General features: G+C 40.8%; 2 protein-coding genes across 2 annotated transcripts; both read left to right on the top strand.

Annotated features, from left to right (window-relative positions):
• Window positions 1-361: 361 nt before the first annotated feature.
• On the top strand, window positions 362-5,089 carry kcnj16a (potassium inwardly rectifying channel subfamily J member 16a). The gene is made up of 2 exons (XM_087782789.1): window positions 362-631; window positions 3,462-5,089. The coding sequence occupies exon 2, from the start codon at window positions 3,472-3,474 to the stop codon at window positions 4,732-4,734; it is 1,263 nt and encodes a 420-aa protein (XP_087638915.1). The 5' UTR covers window positions 362-631; window positions 3,462-3,471; the 3' UTR covers window positions 4,735-5,089.
• A 1,337-nt stretch (window positions 5,090-6,426) lies between these two features.
• On the top strand, window positions 6,427-10,844 carry kcnj2a (potassium inwardly rectifying channel subfamily J member 2a). Its single transcript, XM_087783942.1, has 2 exons — window positions 6,427-6,657; window positions 8,027-10,844. The coding sequence occupies exon 2, from the start codon at window positions 8,252-8,254 to the stop codon at window positions 9,521-9,523; it is 1,272 nt and encodes a 423-aa protein (XP_087640068.1). The 5' UTR covers window positions 6,427-6,657; window positions 8,027-8,251; the 3' UTR covers window positions 9,524-10,844.
• The last annotated feature ends 4,386 nt before the right edge of the window (window positions 10,845-15,230 follow it).

Genomic DNA, 15,230 nt, shown 5'->3' with positions numbered 1-15,230 from the left:
TACTCATCCTCCTTGTACGACAACAACAGTAAACTACTATGGTAGCATAAACCCCTGCCAATAAAACGCTTAAACCTACTACACACACAGTAAGTAGCTATACTACTTTAATTGGCGATTAAATAACATTTTACAACAGAACATGATTCAATTTAAATTTTAACAGGTAATAAAAGGACTTTGATCCAGGGATGATCATCACACCGTGTACGTGTTTATTTTTGTTTGTTATGATTTTCATTGTTGAACTGCGTAGTGAAATAAGAGAGATCATGAAAACAAGTGTAATATCTGGTGCCAGGAGAATTCAACAAAGCTGCAAAAATTATTCTTCAACCCATTAACAAGTGAAGGGGTGTGTATGCACGTGTGTGTGTGTGTGTGTGTGTGTGTGTGTGTGTGTGTGTGTGTGTGTGTGTGTGTGTGTGTGTGTGTGTGTGTGTGTGTGTGTGTGTGTGTGTGTGTGTGTGTGTGTGTGTGTGTGTGTGTGTGTGTGTGTGTGTGTCAGGGAGAGTCCATGTGATACAAGAGGGAGGTGTTAATCTTTAGTTTTGGTGGTTTGACAGCAGTGAGGCTCCTTCCAGCAGGTGAGACCTGAGCTACTGTACGACGTCGCCAGCTCACAACTCAGGTACGACTCCTTCAACTGATGGTTTTTTTTTAAATGTTTGGCTCTACTTTTTTCATCTGATGTTAAAGTTTCTCTCAAAAGTAATCATGAAAGCAAGTTGAAAACATTTTTATTTAAATAATATTGCACTTTAAACTAGTGTTCAGAGTGAAGACGTGATTAAATACCTAATTCTGTATTGTAAATATTTTCTAATGCAGTCATTTTCGATGTTCAGAACCAATTAGATTTGCTAATTCTTTAATTAGATTTTTTTTAAATAATTTTTCTATCTTTAAAAAAGCGTATCTCTCTTTTGACTTGTATATATTTTTTTATTTACTCGTCTTTTTTTAGCTAGGAGTAGTAGTACATCGGTAGATTGGTGAAATTTCTGTCTAAAGTCTAAAGAAACTTAACAAAAATCCGTCCAAAATGCTTACAAGACGATGGAGTCAAATGGAAAGTTGGAGAAATTTAAGTTTATAATTTAAAAACACTGATTTAAGTCCAGCCGTAACATGAGCACCAGTTTCCTGCCTGTAGCAAAGTACTAAACCTTCTTTAGATTTTGTCGCCGCGATAAGACCCCGTTCCTGTTTCACCAGTGGATGTTGCTGACACAACAAGTCCAAGTCTGTTTCATAAATACTTACTTATTGATCCTGGAAACAACCTGGCAGCACATCACCAAAGGTCAGCACGTGCATTGGATAACTTTTTTTTCCCTGCAAAAATAAATGAGTAAAACACTCTCAGATTGTGCTGCTATTACTATTACTATTTACTAAAAAATTCATACTTACACGGTTTAACTTGACAATAACACACAGGTGAGTTTGTTGCAGATGAAGTGATTCAGAGTCTCTAGAAAGGAAAGATTTAGTTGTTTTTTCACCGTATGTTTTCTCTCAACACTCATTATGATTTTCTAAATCAGAAACAATGAATAACTTGTAAGCCTGGTTCTGGTCCATTAATGCTATTAACCTTCAGGAAACACATCTACCCTACAGGTGTTTTGGCCTCAAAATAAAATGTTCGATGTTATCGTGCATGAAAACGTTTGACATTAGGGAAGTCTTTTGGTTCTGGATCATTTATCTGACCTGAAGGTCGTTAGAGGCCACCCGTGCACACGGTTCTGACCCAGTGAAGAACAGACGGTGTCGCCATGTCGTTTGCTGTAAGTGAGCGTGTAATGGGCTTGTAAGTGAGCAGACAGGAAGTTTTGTTTCCAGGGTAAGGGCGTTCAGAACAACAAATGTTGACCGATGTTCCATTAGTGGTCTAAGATATGTGTTCAGTGGCCAGGTGGATGCCGCCGGAAAAACTTTAGAAGTTTCCCTAACTTAAATTGCGGAGGAAGGGTTTTTTTTTGCAACCTACTTTGTGTGTTATTTATAGGTTCATTTTTGTTTTGTTTTTTTAAAGGTAATTTATGTGAAATTGTGAGTTTTTCAGCTGCTCTGGCTTAAAGGGAATTTGGGCGTGGTTTTGTGACATCAACGGGTGAAGTGTGCAGCTCGATCTCATTGACTCACATAGTAATAATAAGTGAAAATACAAATAAATTAGTGATAATCTGAACAAAGTTTCACTCCGTATGAGTTGAGGAAGATGAAACAAGACCTGATGATGATCACAGAGATTTTCAGATGAACTGACACTAACCCTAAATAAATGAGAACCTGATGAACTCTGAAGCAGAAATGTCAGACAAAGTCTTGAATTTTCACACATGTTGCTTAACTTTCTCTGGCCGTCCAGATTGATAAAATCAATGTTTTATGAATTAATACTTCAGATTGAGGATGAATGCAATTGAAGGAAATAGCGTCAGTGGTGAAATTAATAAGTTAAAAGTTGTTATCACCACTTCATCAGCATGAATGGACATTATATGTTAAAGTGAAAATGAAACAAATAAATTGTGGGAAATAAAAGCATTTTCGCTGATCTTGCAGAAACTGGTAAATTATTTACGATTAAAACCTATTGAACAAATAAAAAATCAACCTACTCAGAGTCAGACCAGAACTAAGACCGTTTCAGCATTTAAAACTTTTGCTGGGATGTTATACGGGCTGGCAATCATGGGAATCTTCCCTGTGAACAGTGGACTCTCTGCCGTTAACTACCCGAGTCGAATCACCAGGGTTCTGTGCACAGAGGACTGCTCTGGTGGTTTGGCTGTGATTGATGCTTCCTCTCATCCGCACTGAAACAATTCCAGCTTCCACATTTGTTTTCTCTCCCTGCGTCTCTGAGACTCTGACTTTCCAGCTTCCATTATTGGACCTGGGAGGGTTGTGAGAACTCCACCCAGGGTGAAAAAGAGCTTCTGATCTGGAAGTCACTTAAAGTTCTCATGGAAAAAAAAAAGGTTTAAAATCAAACCGTTACCTGAACCTTCCAGGAGTAAGAATGAACTCAATTCATGTTCAAGCTTCAAACTCCTCATATTCGTAATTCTGTCTTTCGTCTGTTATTTAATTTTTCTATTTTCTTATTTGTCCTTGTCCTTATTTTTACTATTAAAAACTTCACAATAAATACTCTTTGATGTTAAATTGATGTAATTTTTCTTACTTAAACAAGGCACTATTCATGCAAAATGGGTTTGTGTTTGTCACGTTTGGACTGAAGTGTTTCATTTAATGTCAATGACATAAACTTACAGTCTTGATCTAGTCCTATAAGTTTCCTAATGATTACATTTTGAACTTCATTATAAAACTCCATCAGATGTTTGGTGACCTCAGGCCGCAGTGGAGCAGTTTAGTTTTTATCAAGTTTAAGTCATTTTCAATATAATATTTAATATCAAATGTGTCTTTGTTCTCTGCAGGTTCTAGACGATGACAAAACAATATAAATCCGTCCAAAATGCTGATGACATCACAGCAGTGAGGACGGAAAATGGACCCGAGCGGAGAAGACACCGCTACATCCGAAAGGAAGGCAACTGTAACGTGGTTTTCCGACACGTTCCCGAAGAATGGCTGCTGTTTGTGACCGACATCTTCACCACGCTGGTGGAGATCCGCTGGAGGGTGATGTTCCTCATCTTCGCTCTGTCCTACATCCTGTCCTGGCTCTTCTTCGGAATACTCTACTGGGTCATCGCGCTGGCTAACGGGGATATCCAGGACCTCAAAAACGACCCGTGCGTGTACAATGTACGCAGCTTTACCGCCGCGTTCCTTTTCTCGCTGGAGACCCAGACCACCATCGGGTACGGCTTCAGGGGGATGTCGGAGAACTGCATGGTCGCCATCGTCGTCGTCACCGTCCAGGACGTCATCAGCTGCTTCATCGACACGTTCGTGATCGGGATCGTCGTGGCCAAAATGGCCTCCGCCAGGAAGAGGGCCCAGACCATCGGCTTCAGCAACTGCGCCGTCATCAACCTCCGGGACAGTCACCTGACTCTCTCCTGGCGGGTCGGCGACTTCCGCAAGAATCATCTGGTGGAAGGAACCGCTCGCGCTCAGATCGTACGGTCCACCGTCCATGCCACCGGGAGAGTCGATGTGACCTACGAAGACCTGTTGATCCAGCAGAGTGAACTGGTCCTGGTGATCCCACACGCCATCTCTCACCGGATCGAGGCGGGCAGCCCGCTGTACCGCCTGAGTCTGGCCGAGCTGCGCAAGTCCGACTTCGAACTCGTGGTTTCCTTCACGTACACCGACGACTCCACGGGAATGCTGCACCAGACCCGCACCTCCTATACTCCGCCGGAGATCCTGTGGGGCCAGCTCTTCCAGGAGATGATCCGGGTCAGCAGGAGGCACTACAGGGTCGACTACAACCTGTTCAACCAGACGGCGAAGGTGTTGGTGCCCGAGGTGAGCGCCGAGGCGTACGAACGCAAGAAGCAGCTCCAGCCGTCACCGAGACATTCGCCCAGATCTTCTCCACGACACTCGCCCGGACACTCGCCCCGACCGTCGCCCCGACCCTCACCGAGGTGCCCGCAGACGAACCTGAAACCGCCGAAGGTAACGGTAGAACTTGTGAACGACGCCGACGCTGAAACCAAAGTGTCGTCGCGAGCGGAGGATCAGCACAAAAACACTTTGACTTTGCCGGAGAATCCGACTCAGCCCGAAATGTAAGAAAGTCGTCATTGTCTGAAGTTTATAGCCGCATCTCCAGGGTTTTTGTGGGGTTGAGGGTCGACATGACCCACACGTGTGGGCAACGATCACGTGACCCTGCCGGGCATGGCCGTGATAACTGGCCTCAGGCCAGCAAGGGCTTCAAGCTGCAGAGAGAAACAAGACAACACAAGGAACCTCTTTAATATAGAACTATAGTTGTGTGGATTTTAGTCATGTGACTTTTCCAATTCTAAGCTACTTCTTTATTGATATTTAACTTTTGGCCAAACGTACATTTTTTTTTTATATAGGAAATGTGATTTCAATGTTTATTGTATCTGTCTTAAATAAAGAAAATAGAATTCCTTGCAATAAAAAATGTATTCATAAACTGTTTGTTTGTCAATGTATTAACTCACACAGTGCAAACATTCACTGCACCTCAGCTTTCAGATGTGATGAAAGAATTTTAAGGTTCGGTATTTATTGAAAACGTCACATTCCGCTTCAGCTTCCTGGGTCCAGCACTCTGCAGTGTCCCTTCTTCTCCACGTGGCGGCGCTGCGCTGGGCAGTAACTTCGCCTGCATGTGTCTGAAATGCGGGAAATTGTGCGTGGAAAACACACAGTGGTGGGTCGAGGGCTCAGGTGACTTAAATACACACTCAAAATAAGCCGCAGTTTAAAATAGAATGAGAAAAAAAGGACCGTGAGAGGTGGAAGAATGAGTCCAAGCTAAAATTATCGAAGTCAAACTTCCAGTAGATTAACTTCGACAGTGTGAAAGTGAGTCATTGTTTCCACAGACTCGTTTTCCATTTGAACCATAAAAATCACTGCCATTGACAGCATGTTAATCTATTTACCAAAACTCTGAAAACTTTAGTCAAATATAAGGCGCATGTGTACATTCAGATAAAATATTAGACATTTAGAGGATTTGAACAACAATTATATACACATTTTCTTTATTTCCCTTTACGTTTTTATTCACTTGGATTGTTTTTGGTTGTGTTCATTTTAGTCCATACTCTATTTCTTATTATATAGTTCTTGTTTCTATCGGCAGTGGTCAGGGGTCAGCATCTGAGTACAGTTCCAACAAAATTAGAGATAAATATACTACAACAACCACTATTAATCATTTAAACTATAAAACAAATATTTTTTTTATTCATATACCTTTCAGACTAAACAAACATGAATCATTTTAAAAATGACGCAGTGAAACGATAGTAACAATATGATAAAAGATTAGATATACTAAGTAAGTAAGTAAGTAAGTAATATTTATAGAGCGCTTTTCTAGACCAGGGTCACAAAGCGCTTAAACAATAATAAAAGAAAACTCAAGAATATATTCTAAAAAGATCAAGATAACACACTGCGTTAGTCCATAAGATAGAACATTAGAGTAAAATGGAATAAAATGATTGCAATAAAGTAAATCCTATTAATGAATCCAGTGAATAGTTAAAAGACACATGATCACACATAAAAATGTGAGTTTTTAAAAGGTTTATAAAATAACGATGGTTTAACTGAACACAACTTGTTATCCTATTACAAGTGTTTGTTGCGAACTCCACGCGCCCTCGCTGCCCTCTGATTGGCTGCCTGCACCGCGAGGGGCGGGGCTTCGCCGGTGCATCTGTTTAAGAATCGGCAGAAGAGCTCGCGCCTCAGCACAAGCGCGTGAACCGGCACACGAGTCCGGGTCCTCCAGCTGCCTGGAGCTTCCGGTGCTACTGTCCGGGTGAAGCCAGAACTGATGCCACAGTCCGGGTCGGCCAGAACCAGAACCACAGTCCGGTTCAACGACTACATGTTCCACAGTCTGGGACCTGCAGAGAGACTTGGACATGGTGGTCGAGTGTCACGTGATGAAAGTTCTGATGCCTGGATTATATTCACAGAGATGAGCACACACAGAAACAGGTACATTTAAGTTTATTTAATAATTGTATATTCTTATTTTATTCTGTTTATTGTTCTTGTTTTATTCTGTATTCATGTTTTATTCTATAGCATTTTATTGTTTTATTTTGCAACTCTTTTTTTCAGCTAGGGTCACTTGTGCGTGCGCGCGCATGCGTGCGTTTTATCACCTGTCACCATTTGTTGAAATTTGATTCACAGAAAACTACTGTGAACGATGTTTGAAGAATGACAGATGGTAAAAGAAGTATTTATGTTCATCTAGTGTTGACAATTATTACTACGTAATAACGTCTACAATGGATCTTGACTGACAGTGAAAACACTAATATAAATCCCTTCTTTAAATTGTTTTATAATGTTGTGAAGTGATAGTTTAAATAAAAAAAATGAATAAAAGTGGCCATTTCAAATTGAGATTAAACTCATTTAATTCTAAATGTACTCAAATTAAGGTTTATCTTATTTTCCTTATCCGTTTTTATTTGAGGGGGATAAATGGGATATACATTTTATTGTGTGTTGTCATAAACAAATAATAAGTCAAAAACAATTCTAAGAGAACAGCAAATCATCTTCCATCTCAATCCATCACCTTTTAAAGTCCGAAGCAGATGAACTGGAGAGCACAGGTTGCTACGAAGCACGATGTTTGGAATCCTCTCAGGACTTCGCCATCGCGGCAACAGAGCGGACAAATCCCACAAGTCAACAAGTCGGGGGGGAAACATGAACGCTCGGGTCTGAAATAACACTCCAAGTTCTGAACAGAAACAGTGAAAGAACATGTGTTTTAAAGGGTTGATTTTTTTTGCCTGTTCGCAAATTCAATCATTTTATACTCAGGAAATTAAAAAAAATAGGACAAAGAACATTTGATAATTATAATTATTGCTGTCAGGACAGCAGACAGAAAGAAAGAAAATCTGTAAATGTAGCCACATCTGACGTCGACTGATGAAGTAAATAACGTTGACGGATAAGAAATCTGTGTTTTCGACGTCAGAAGTAAACGTCAGAAGTTAGCGTCAGAAGTCGACTGAAAGAAACCGAGCGGTTCATGAGATTCCTTCTGAACGCCGTGACCCACAACCCTGCGAGAAACTGTCGGCTCCGCCAAGAAAAACAAAGTTAAAAACTCGGGGAAATAACCTGCGAGGTCCGGACCAATTGGAGTGACAGCTTAAAACGATCTGGGGATAAATGTCAGTGTTGTGGATTGTCAAGACTGCATTAGATGTTGTTGGCACAGCTGGAACCTTCTGACGTCCAAGTATTTTCTCAGACAGCGAACGAGAGTATTCTACTGTGACGAGGACATGTTGACAGTTTTACTTCAGAAAAGTGATGTTTATTTTTTTTTTTGCAGATGGTGATGAAAAATCTGCTGTCGGCCAATGAGTAAAGACTGAGATATCCATCCTTCTGCGGCTCCAGATCCAGACCGAAGCTCTTCGGGGCTTCTTCGAAAACCACCGTTTTTTTCCCCCTAGTCGGTTCCTGAAGCTTTTCAAAACTGTTTCTCCAACGCTTTTTCCAGAAACTTGGACTGTTTCCTAAAGCAGACGTAGCTCGGCCATCCCCGACAGAGGTGATGGGAAGTGTGCGAGCGAGCCGCTACAGCATTGTGTCATCAGTGGAGGACGGCATGAAGCTCGCCACCATGGCAGTCCCAAACGGCTACGGCAACGGCAAGGCCAAGGTTCACACCCGCCACCAGCCGCAGAGCCGCTTCGTGAAGAAGGACGGCCACTGCAACGTTCAGTTCGTCAACGTCAGCGAGAAAGGCCAACGGTATTTGGCGGACATCTTCACGACGTGCGTGGACATTCGCTGGAGGTACATGTTCCTGATCTTCTGTCTGGCCTTCCTCCTGTCCTGGCTGTTCTTCGGCTGCTTCTTCTGGCTGGTGGCCATTTTCTACGGCGACGGGAAGAAGTGCGTCTCCAACGTGAGCAGCTTCACCGCCGCCTTCCTCTTCTCCATCGAGACGCAGACCACCATCGGGTACGGCTACAGATACGTGACGGACGAGTGCCCCGCCGCCGTCTTCATGGTGGTCTTCCAGAGCATAGTGGGTTGCATCATCGACGCCTTCATCATCGGCGCCGTCATGGCCAAGATGGCCAAGCCCAAGAAGCGAAACGAGACGCTGGTGTTCAGCCACAACGCCACCGTGGCGATGAGGGACAACAAGCTGTGCTTAATGTGGCGCGTGGGCAACTTGAGGAAAAGCCATCTGGTGGAGGCGCACGTACGGGCGCAGCTGCTGAAGTCGCGGATGACGCCGGAGGGAGAGTACATCCCCCTGGACCAGATGGACATCGACGTGGGCTTCGACAGCGGCGTCGACCGCATCTTCCTGGTGTCTCCCATCACCATCGTCCACGTGATCGACGAGGAAAGTCCCTTTTACGACATGAGCAAACAAGACTTGGAGACCTCCGAGTTCGAGATCGTGGTGATCCTGGAGGGCATGGTGGAGGCCACCGCCATGACCACGCAGTGCCGGAGCTCCTACGTGGCCGGGGAGATCCTGTGGGGTCAGCGCTTCGAGCCGGTCCTCTTCGAGGAGAAAAACTACTACAAGGTGGACTACTCCCGCTTCCACAAGACTTACGAGGTGCAGAGCACGCCCCTGTGCAGCGCCAGAGATCTCGCCGAAAAAAAATACATCCTCTCCAACTCTAACTCCTTCTGCTACGAAAACGAGATGGCGCTAGAGAGCAGGGAGGACACGGATGAGGGAAACGGCGGCAGCGTCGGGCCGGACGGAACCCAGACCGACAACATCTCAGAGACGGAACACAGCCAGGCCACGGTGCCGCTGGAGCCTCGCACCCTGAGACGAGAGTCTGAAATATGACTTCACGACACTGGTCAGGGATCTCTGTAGTGGTCCTGTTAAGAGGACCAGCCAACGGTACTGCTGTGTGCGTTTTTTTCAGACTTTGAGACACATGCGCCACGACCTGAACCACACAGTTGAACAAAGGATCAGACTTTTTCAAGTCCTGGCTGTCCAACAAGAAAACTGTTATAAAAAGATTCTCTGCTGATTTTTTTTTTTTTTTAGTGAAAGTCCAGAACAAAGGTACAACTGGACGATATGTTCACGAGCTGGCCTCACTCATATTTTAACTCTAGTCTAGAGGATGCAACACATCTGGAAATTAGATATTGCTCTTGTTAATCTGCGAACAAATATGTTTGAATTCATCTTTAATAAATGATTCCCGTAATGATAAAAATTAGAAACCAAAAAAAGGAGTTTTCTCACATACCAAAACTGAAGATTCTAAACAATGTATGATCTTTTTAATTCGTTTTCACCCTTCTGACCGTCATTTTGTTCAACGCAACAAACTCGACTGGACACTGTTGTTGGCAGATTTGTGAGTTGCTCAGCAGTCAACTAAGAATGTGGAACGTAAGAATGTATGATTCTTAAAAGTGCTGCTAACATGTTGCCTTTCACTTTTGATGACTGATTTAAGAAAGCCAGAGTATTATTATCATAGTTACATGTTTTAATGACACCTGGTGATTTGGTACCTATTAGGGGACGTGACTTGTTGTATGGCTTTGTTTTTTAAAGAGAGTGTACAGTCTGTTATAATCTTGAGCCGCCTCATCAAGATCTGAAGCCTTTACACACCATTGACGTTTCAATAGAAAATCGCAGCTCAGCATTTAAACATTTCCTGATGAAAACTTGAACCATTTCAGTTGTTTTTAAAAATAAAAAGTAGGCGTGAAAACCTCACGATACACATCATGATACGTGGGTCACAATATCAAAAAAAATATTCTTATATCTGTGATTAAACAGTTAAAATATTGCCGCATTTATAGCAGCTAAATCCTTCATTCAATAATTTATTTAATTACTGAAATATTTATGCACAAAATTTAAAGTTTGCCTGTTTATATCTAAGCAAAAAATGATGCTTTATTTCAATGTCAGAAGCAGGTTTTTTCAGCAGTTGTGTCACATGACCAGTTCCATAATCATTGATGTGTCTGGATCAAAAACCGAACGTCTTTGGTGTGTAAATACGTTACTGTTGCAAATATTCTCTCTCGGTCTTCCAAGTGTTTGACGGAATGTACAGATTTTTTACGACTGTTAATATTATTATTGTACATGAATGTTTTTTCAATAAAAGTTCATCCGGTGATCAGAAGTGTGTTTTTGTCAAATATTCAAGTGTTTCATTAAAAATTGACCTCATCTACATTTCTAGAAATAATATTGAAAAAATGTGAAAACAAATATTTCAGCTCATTTCAATGTTAAATAAAGGTAAATATTAGTTCTCAAGCTTAATAGTCGATATTTTATCTCATTTCTTCATACATATTTTTGATAGCACTATAATTATTTTAAATTAATCAAATCAATAGTTATTTATTCATTTTTACAATAACTTTTAGAATTAGATCAACATTTTTGAGAGATACTTACAAATTATTCGATTTTCAATTAACTTTTTTAATTATATTTATTTATTTTATTTAAGCTGTTTACAGAATTTTCCCATCTTCATTAAGATGTGTCTGTGCATGAAACTGTAAAAAATTAGGAGGTACACAGTTCTTATACATCTATATCTTAGTTAAATGAAAACGTTCAAACTAGTTGACTAGACCACCTGTAGATTAAAATTCAGTTGAAGGGTTAATTCACCCAAAATTCAAATTTCATTCATTTTCTACTCATCCTCATGTTGATTTAGGGTTGGTAGTATTTTCAAAATATTATTTTCCTTTTATCGATATAGGCAAAAATGTTTGTTTATTTTAACAAATTTGTCTTTGTTTTTGATTCAATATAAAATGGACACGTCACGTCCATTTTATATTGAAGCCTCTCCAATGAGGAATTGTTTAAGAAAAACTAAAATAAGTCTATATTTTAACTTTGTTTGTAGCAGAAGTTATCAGCCTCTCAGCTGCTTCCCTCATTCAAACACATTGCAAGTGTCGGTGTGCTGATGGTCCAGCAGCATCTGCTAAAAACAAGCTTTATTCATTTCATTTTGCTCAGAACAATTCTTCTAGTTGAGGCTTTAATACGAGATGGACGTTACAGACGAGCAGGTTGGACGTATTTGGATGTTTTTAAGTTTGTCCTTTCGTACGAAAAAAAACTAAGAATCAGTCACTTCATTAAAATGAACATATATTTTTTACTATAACTTTAAAAAAGAACGGAGGTCTCTGAAAATAATGTCAACCCTTAGTCGACATGAGGGCGAGTAAAAGAGTGATATTTGGATTTTAGGTGAACTTTCACTTTAATGAAACAAGACTGTTGAGGCAACAAATAGAGGTCATAAACTTAACAGAGCTGAACAGGACATCAGAAGCTGGAAACACGTGATAAAATGGTCCGAAGTTAAAGACTGCAGGTTCAACATTCACACACTCAAACACACACAATATTACTTGCAGGTTCACACAACAATTGTCACGGTTTGAAGTTGAGAAAAACTCACCTGAAAACGAAAACAAACACTTGTGCCTCCTGACGTAGTTTTCTCACTGGCTGAAATGTTTTTTATTTACAAAAGTTTAGATTTCTGGCGCAGAGGGGATAAGCAGAGAGGTCACATGCCACTGGAGAGGAAGTGTATTGGTGGCACACAATGCAAGTGTGTATATTGTAAACACAAACACACACTCAGAGAATCTAAAGTAGCGCGTTTCACAGCTTTGATTATTTCTCTTCATCACCCACAAACAAGTGTACAGGAACAACAATGGGGTTTGAGAAGAACCTGCTGGGAACCCGGACCGACATCTGGTCCAGACCTGTGATCCCTGCTCAGGTCTTCCTGCTTCACACGGACCGCCGCCTCATCCACACCCGGATTAAGACATGAAAGAAGGCTCGGGTCATCGAGACCACGTAGCTTCTTTAAAACATTGATTTCATCTCATCAGGAAATTATATTAAAAAAAAAAAGATAGATGGATAGAACTTTATATAATAAATATTTTTAAAGAAATAGATTAGCTCTAAGATCTCAGATGAACCAAGATGTCCTCCTGAGAGGAGAAAAAAGCATCTGTTATTCAACGACAAACAAGTTAGTTCAGGTGGTTTGGGCTTTTGTTCTGATGTCACCAGGTTTGTTTGTGACAGTTTTGAGAAATAAAATCTTCACTGGACCAGGAATATCTGAATTCCTGGCCAGTCCGAGATATAATTCCCTGCTGCACTGGAACAGAAATACGTTTAAATATATATTTTTTGTTGACTGTTGACTTCTTTTTTTTTTGACCTTGAAATAAGAAAAAACAAGGTCCCCTTTAGGCACAAAATCAAAATAAATAATCTTGTTATGTTATATTTATTGGTTCTGATAAGTGCTTCTACTGTTGCATTGCATTACGGTGATGGAGTTAAAACAAGAGGAAAAGGGAAACAGCTTTTAATGGTTCAACCAGTGTCGGAATTTTACAGAATTTGAGTCTGGAATTTGCCTTTATGATAAAAGCTCCCGAGCCAGAGCGAGTTTGTCCAACAAAATTCCAACTCTGATCCATGTATTGTCTCCCGCTGAACACTGCCAGAATGTCCACTTGGCATAAAAAGTCAGAGAATGTGAGACATGTGTGTCATTTGACCTTTTGTACTTAAACACAACACAAACTGAGCCTGAAGGCCCCCAGTTCTGGTCAGATGTCCCCTCCAACCAGCATCAGGGCGACCCTTCAGTACATGTGGTCCAGCAAGAGTGGACCTGAACCAACATCGGCCACGACTGGCTGCATGACCAGGTGCAGACACAGGTTTGTCTTACATTAAACCGACAGTATTGTGAGAGAAGTATTTTGATAAAGGTCGTTCAAGTGGAATACATGGGCTGTTCTCAATGTTCTCAATACAAATATACATATATACATAAAAAGTACTGTGCAAACGTTTTAGGTGTAAAAAACAAATGCTGTAAACTACGAATGCTTTTAAAAATATAAATAATAATAGTTTATTTTTATCAATTTACAAAATGCAAAGTGAGTGAACAAAAGAGAAAAATAAATCAAATGAATATTTGTTGTTACTACCCTTTTTCTTCAAACCAGCATCAATTATTATAGGTAGACTTGCACACAGTCAGGGGTTTTGTAGGATTCTAGTGAAGTGTATGATCAACAAATTCTACCAAACAGGTGCTAATGATCATCAATTTCACAAGTAGGTTGACACATAGCCATTAAGTGAAAAATATACAGCTGTGTAGGAGCTCAAAACTGGGTGAGGATCAAACTCTGCTACAAGCTGAGGTTGTGGAAGACAGTTTTATGTCACAGGTCAGACACCATGACTGAGCACAGCAACAAAACACAAGGTAGTTCTACTGCATCAACAAAGTTTCTCCAGACAAAGATTTCAAAACAGACTGGGGTTTCAAGATATTCAAGCTCTTTTGAAGAAGCACAAAGAAACAGGCAACGTTGAGGATCGTAGACGCATTGGTCTACAAGGAAACTTAGTGCAGCAGATGAAGGACACATCAAACTTATTTACCTTCGAAATGGGAAGATGTCCAGCCGTACCATCACCTCAGAACGGGCAGAAACCAGTGGGACCCAGGTACACCCATCTACTATCCGGAGAAGTCTGGCCAGAAGTGGTCTTCATGGAAGAGTTGCAGCCAAATAGACATCCCTCTGACATGGAAACAAGGCTAAGCAACTCAACTATGAAAGCTTAGGAACTAGGGTGCAGAAAAATGGCAGCAGATGCTCTGGACTGATGAATCAAAATTTTAAATACTTAGCTGTAGCAGAAGGCTGTTTGTTCGCAGAAGGGCTGGAGAGCACTACAATAATGAGTGTCTACAGGCAACAGTGAAACATAGTGGAGGTTCCTTGCAAGATTGGGGCTGCATTTTTGCAAATGGAGTTGGAGATTTGTTCAGGATTAATGGTATCAACAATGCTGAGAAATAGAGGCAGATACTTATCCATCATGCAAATACTATCAGGGAGTCGATGATTGTAAATTGATTCTGAAGCAGAACAACAACCCCAACCATACAGCAAATGTCATTAAGAAATATCTTCAGCGTAAAGAAGAAGAAGAAGTCCTGAAACTGATGGTATGGACCCACAGAGCCCTGATCTCAACATCATGGAGTCTGTCTGGGATTACATTAAGAGACAGAAGGATTTGAGAAACATCTACAGAAGATCTTTGGTTAGTTCTCCAAGATGTTTGGAAAGAACCTTCCAGCCGAGATTCTTCAAAAACTGTGTGCAAGTAAACCTGGAAGGATTGATGCAGTCTTGAAGACAAAGGGTGGTCACACCAAATATTGATTTGATTGACATTTCTCTTCTGTTCATTCGCTGCATTTTGTTAATTGATGAAAATAAAGTATTTATTCTGCCTCTTTTTGAAAGCATTCTTAGTTTACAGCATTTTTCCACACCTGTCTAAAACCTTTGCACAGTACTGTATATATATATATATATATATATATATGAATATAGTTCTTAATTTACATTTACTAATTCCCAACTTGGCTAAGGGATGGGTGTCTTTGAGGTTGTCTATT

Source organism: Callionymus lyra, chromosome 2 (assembly GCF_982586985.1).
Source record: "Callionymus lyra chromosome 2, fCalLyr1.hap1.1, whole genome shotgun sequence".
Taxonomy (NCBI): domain Eukaryota; kingdom Metazoa; phylum Chordata; class Actinopteri; order Syngnathiformes; family Callionymidae; genus Callionymus; species Callionymus lyra.
This window is presented reverse-complemented; position numbering and strand designations above follow the sequence as displayed.

Excerpts from the sequence above, each read along its gene's own strand:
- kcnj16a (XM_087782789.1), top strand. The coding sequence starts at position 3,472 with ATGACAAAACAATATAAATCCGTCCAAAATGCTGATGACATCACAGCA.
- kcnj2a (XM_087783942.1), top strand. The coding sequence starts at position 8,252 with ATGGGAAGTGTGCGAGCGAGCCGCTACAGCATTGTGTCATCAGTGGAG.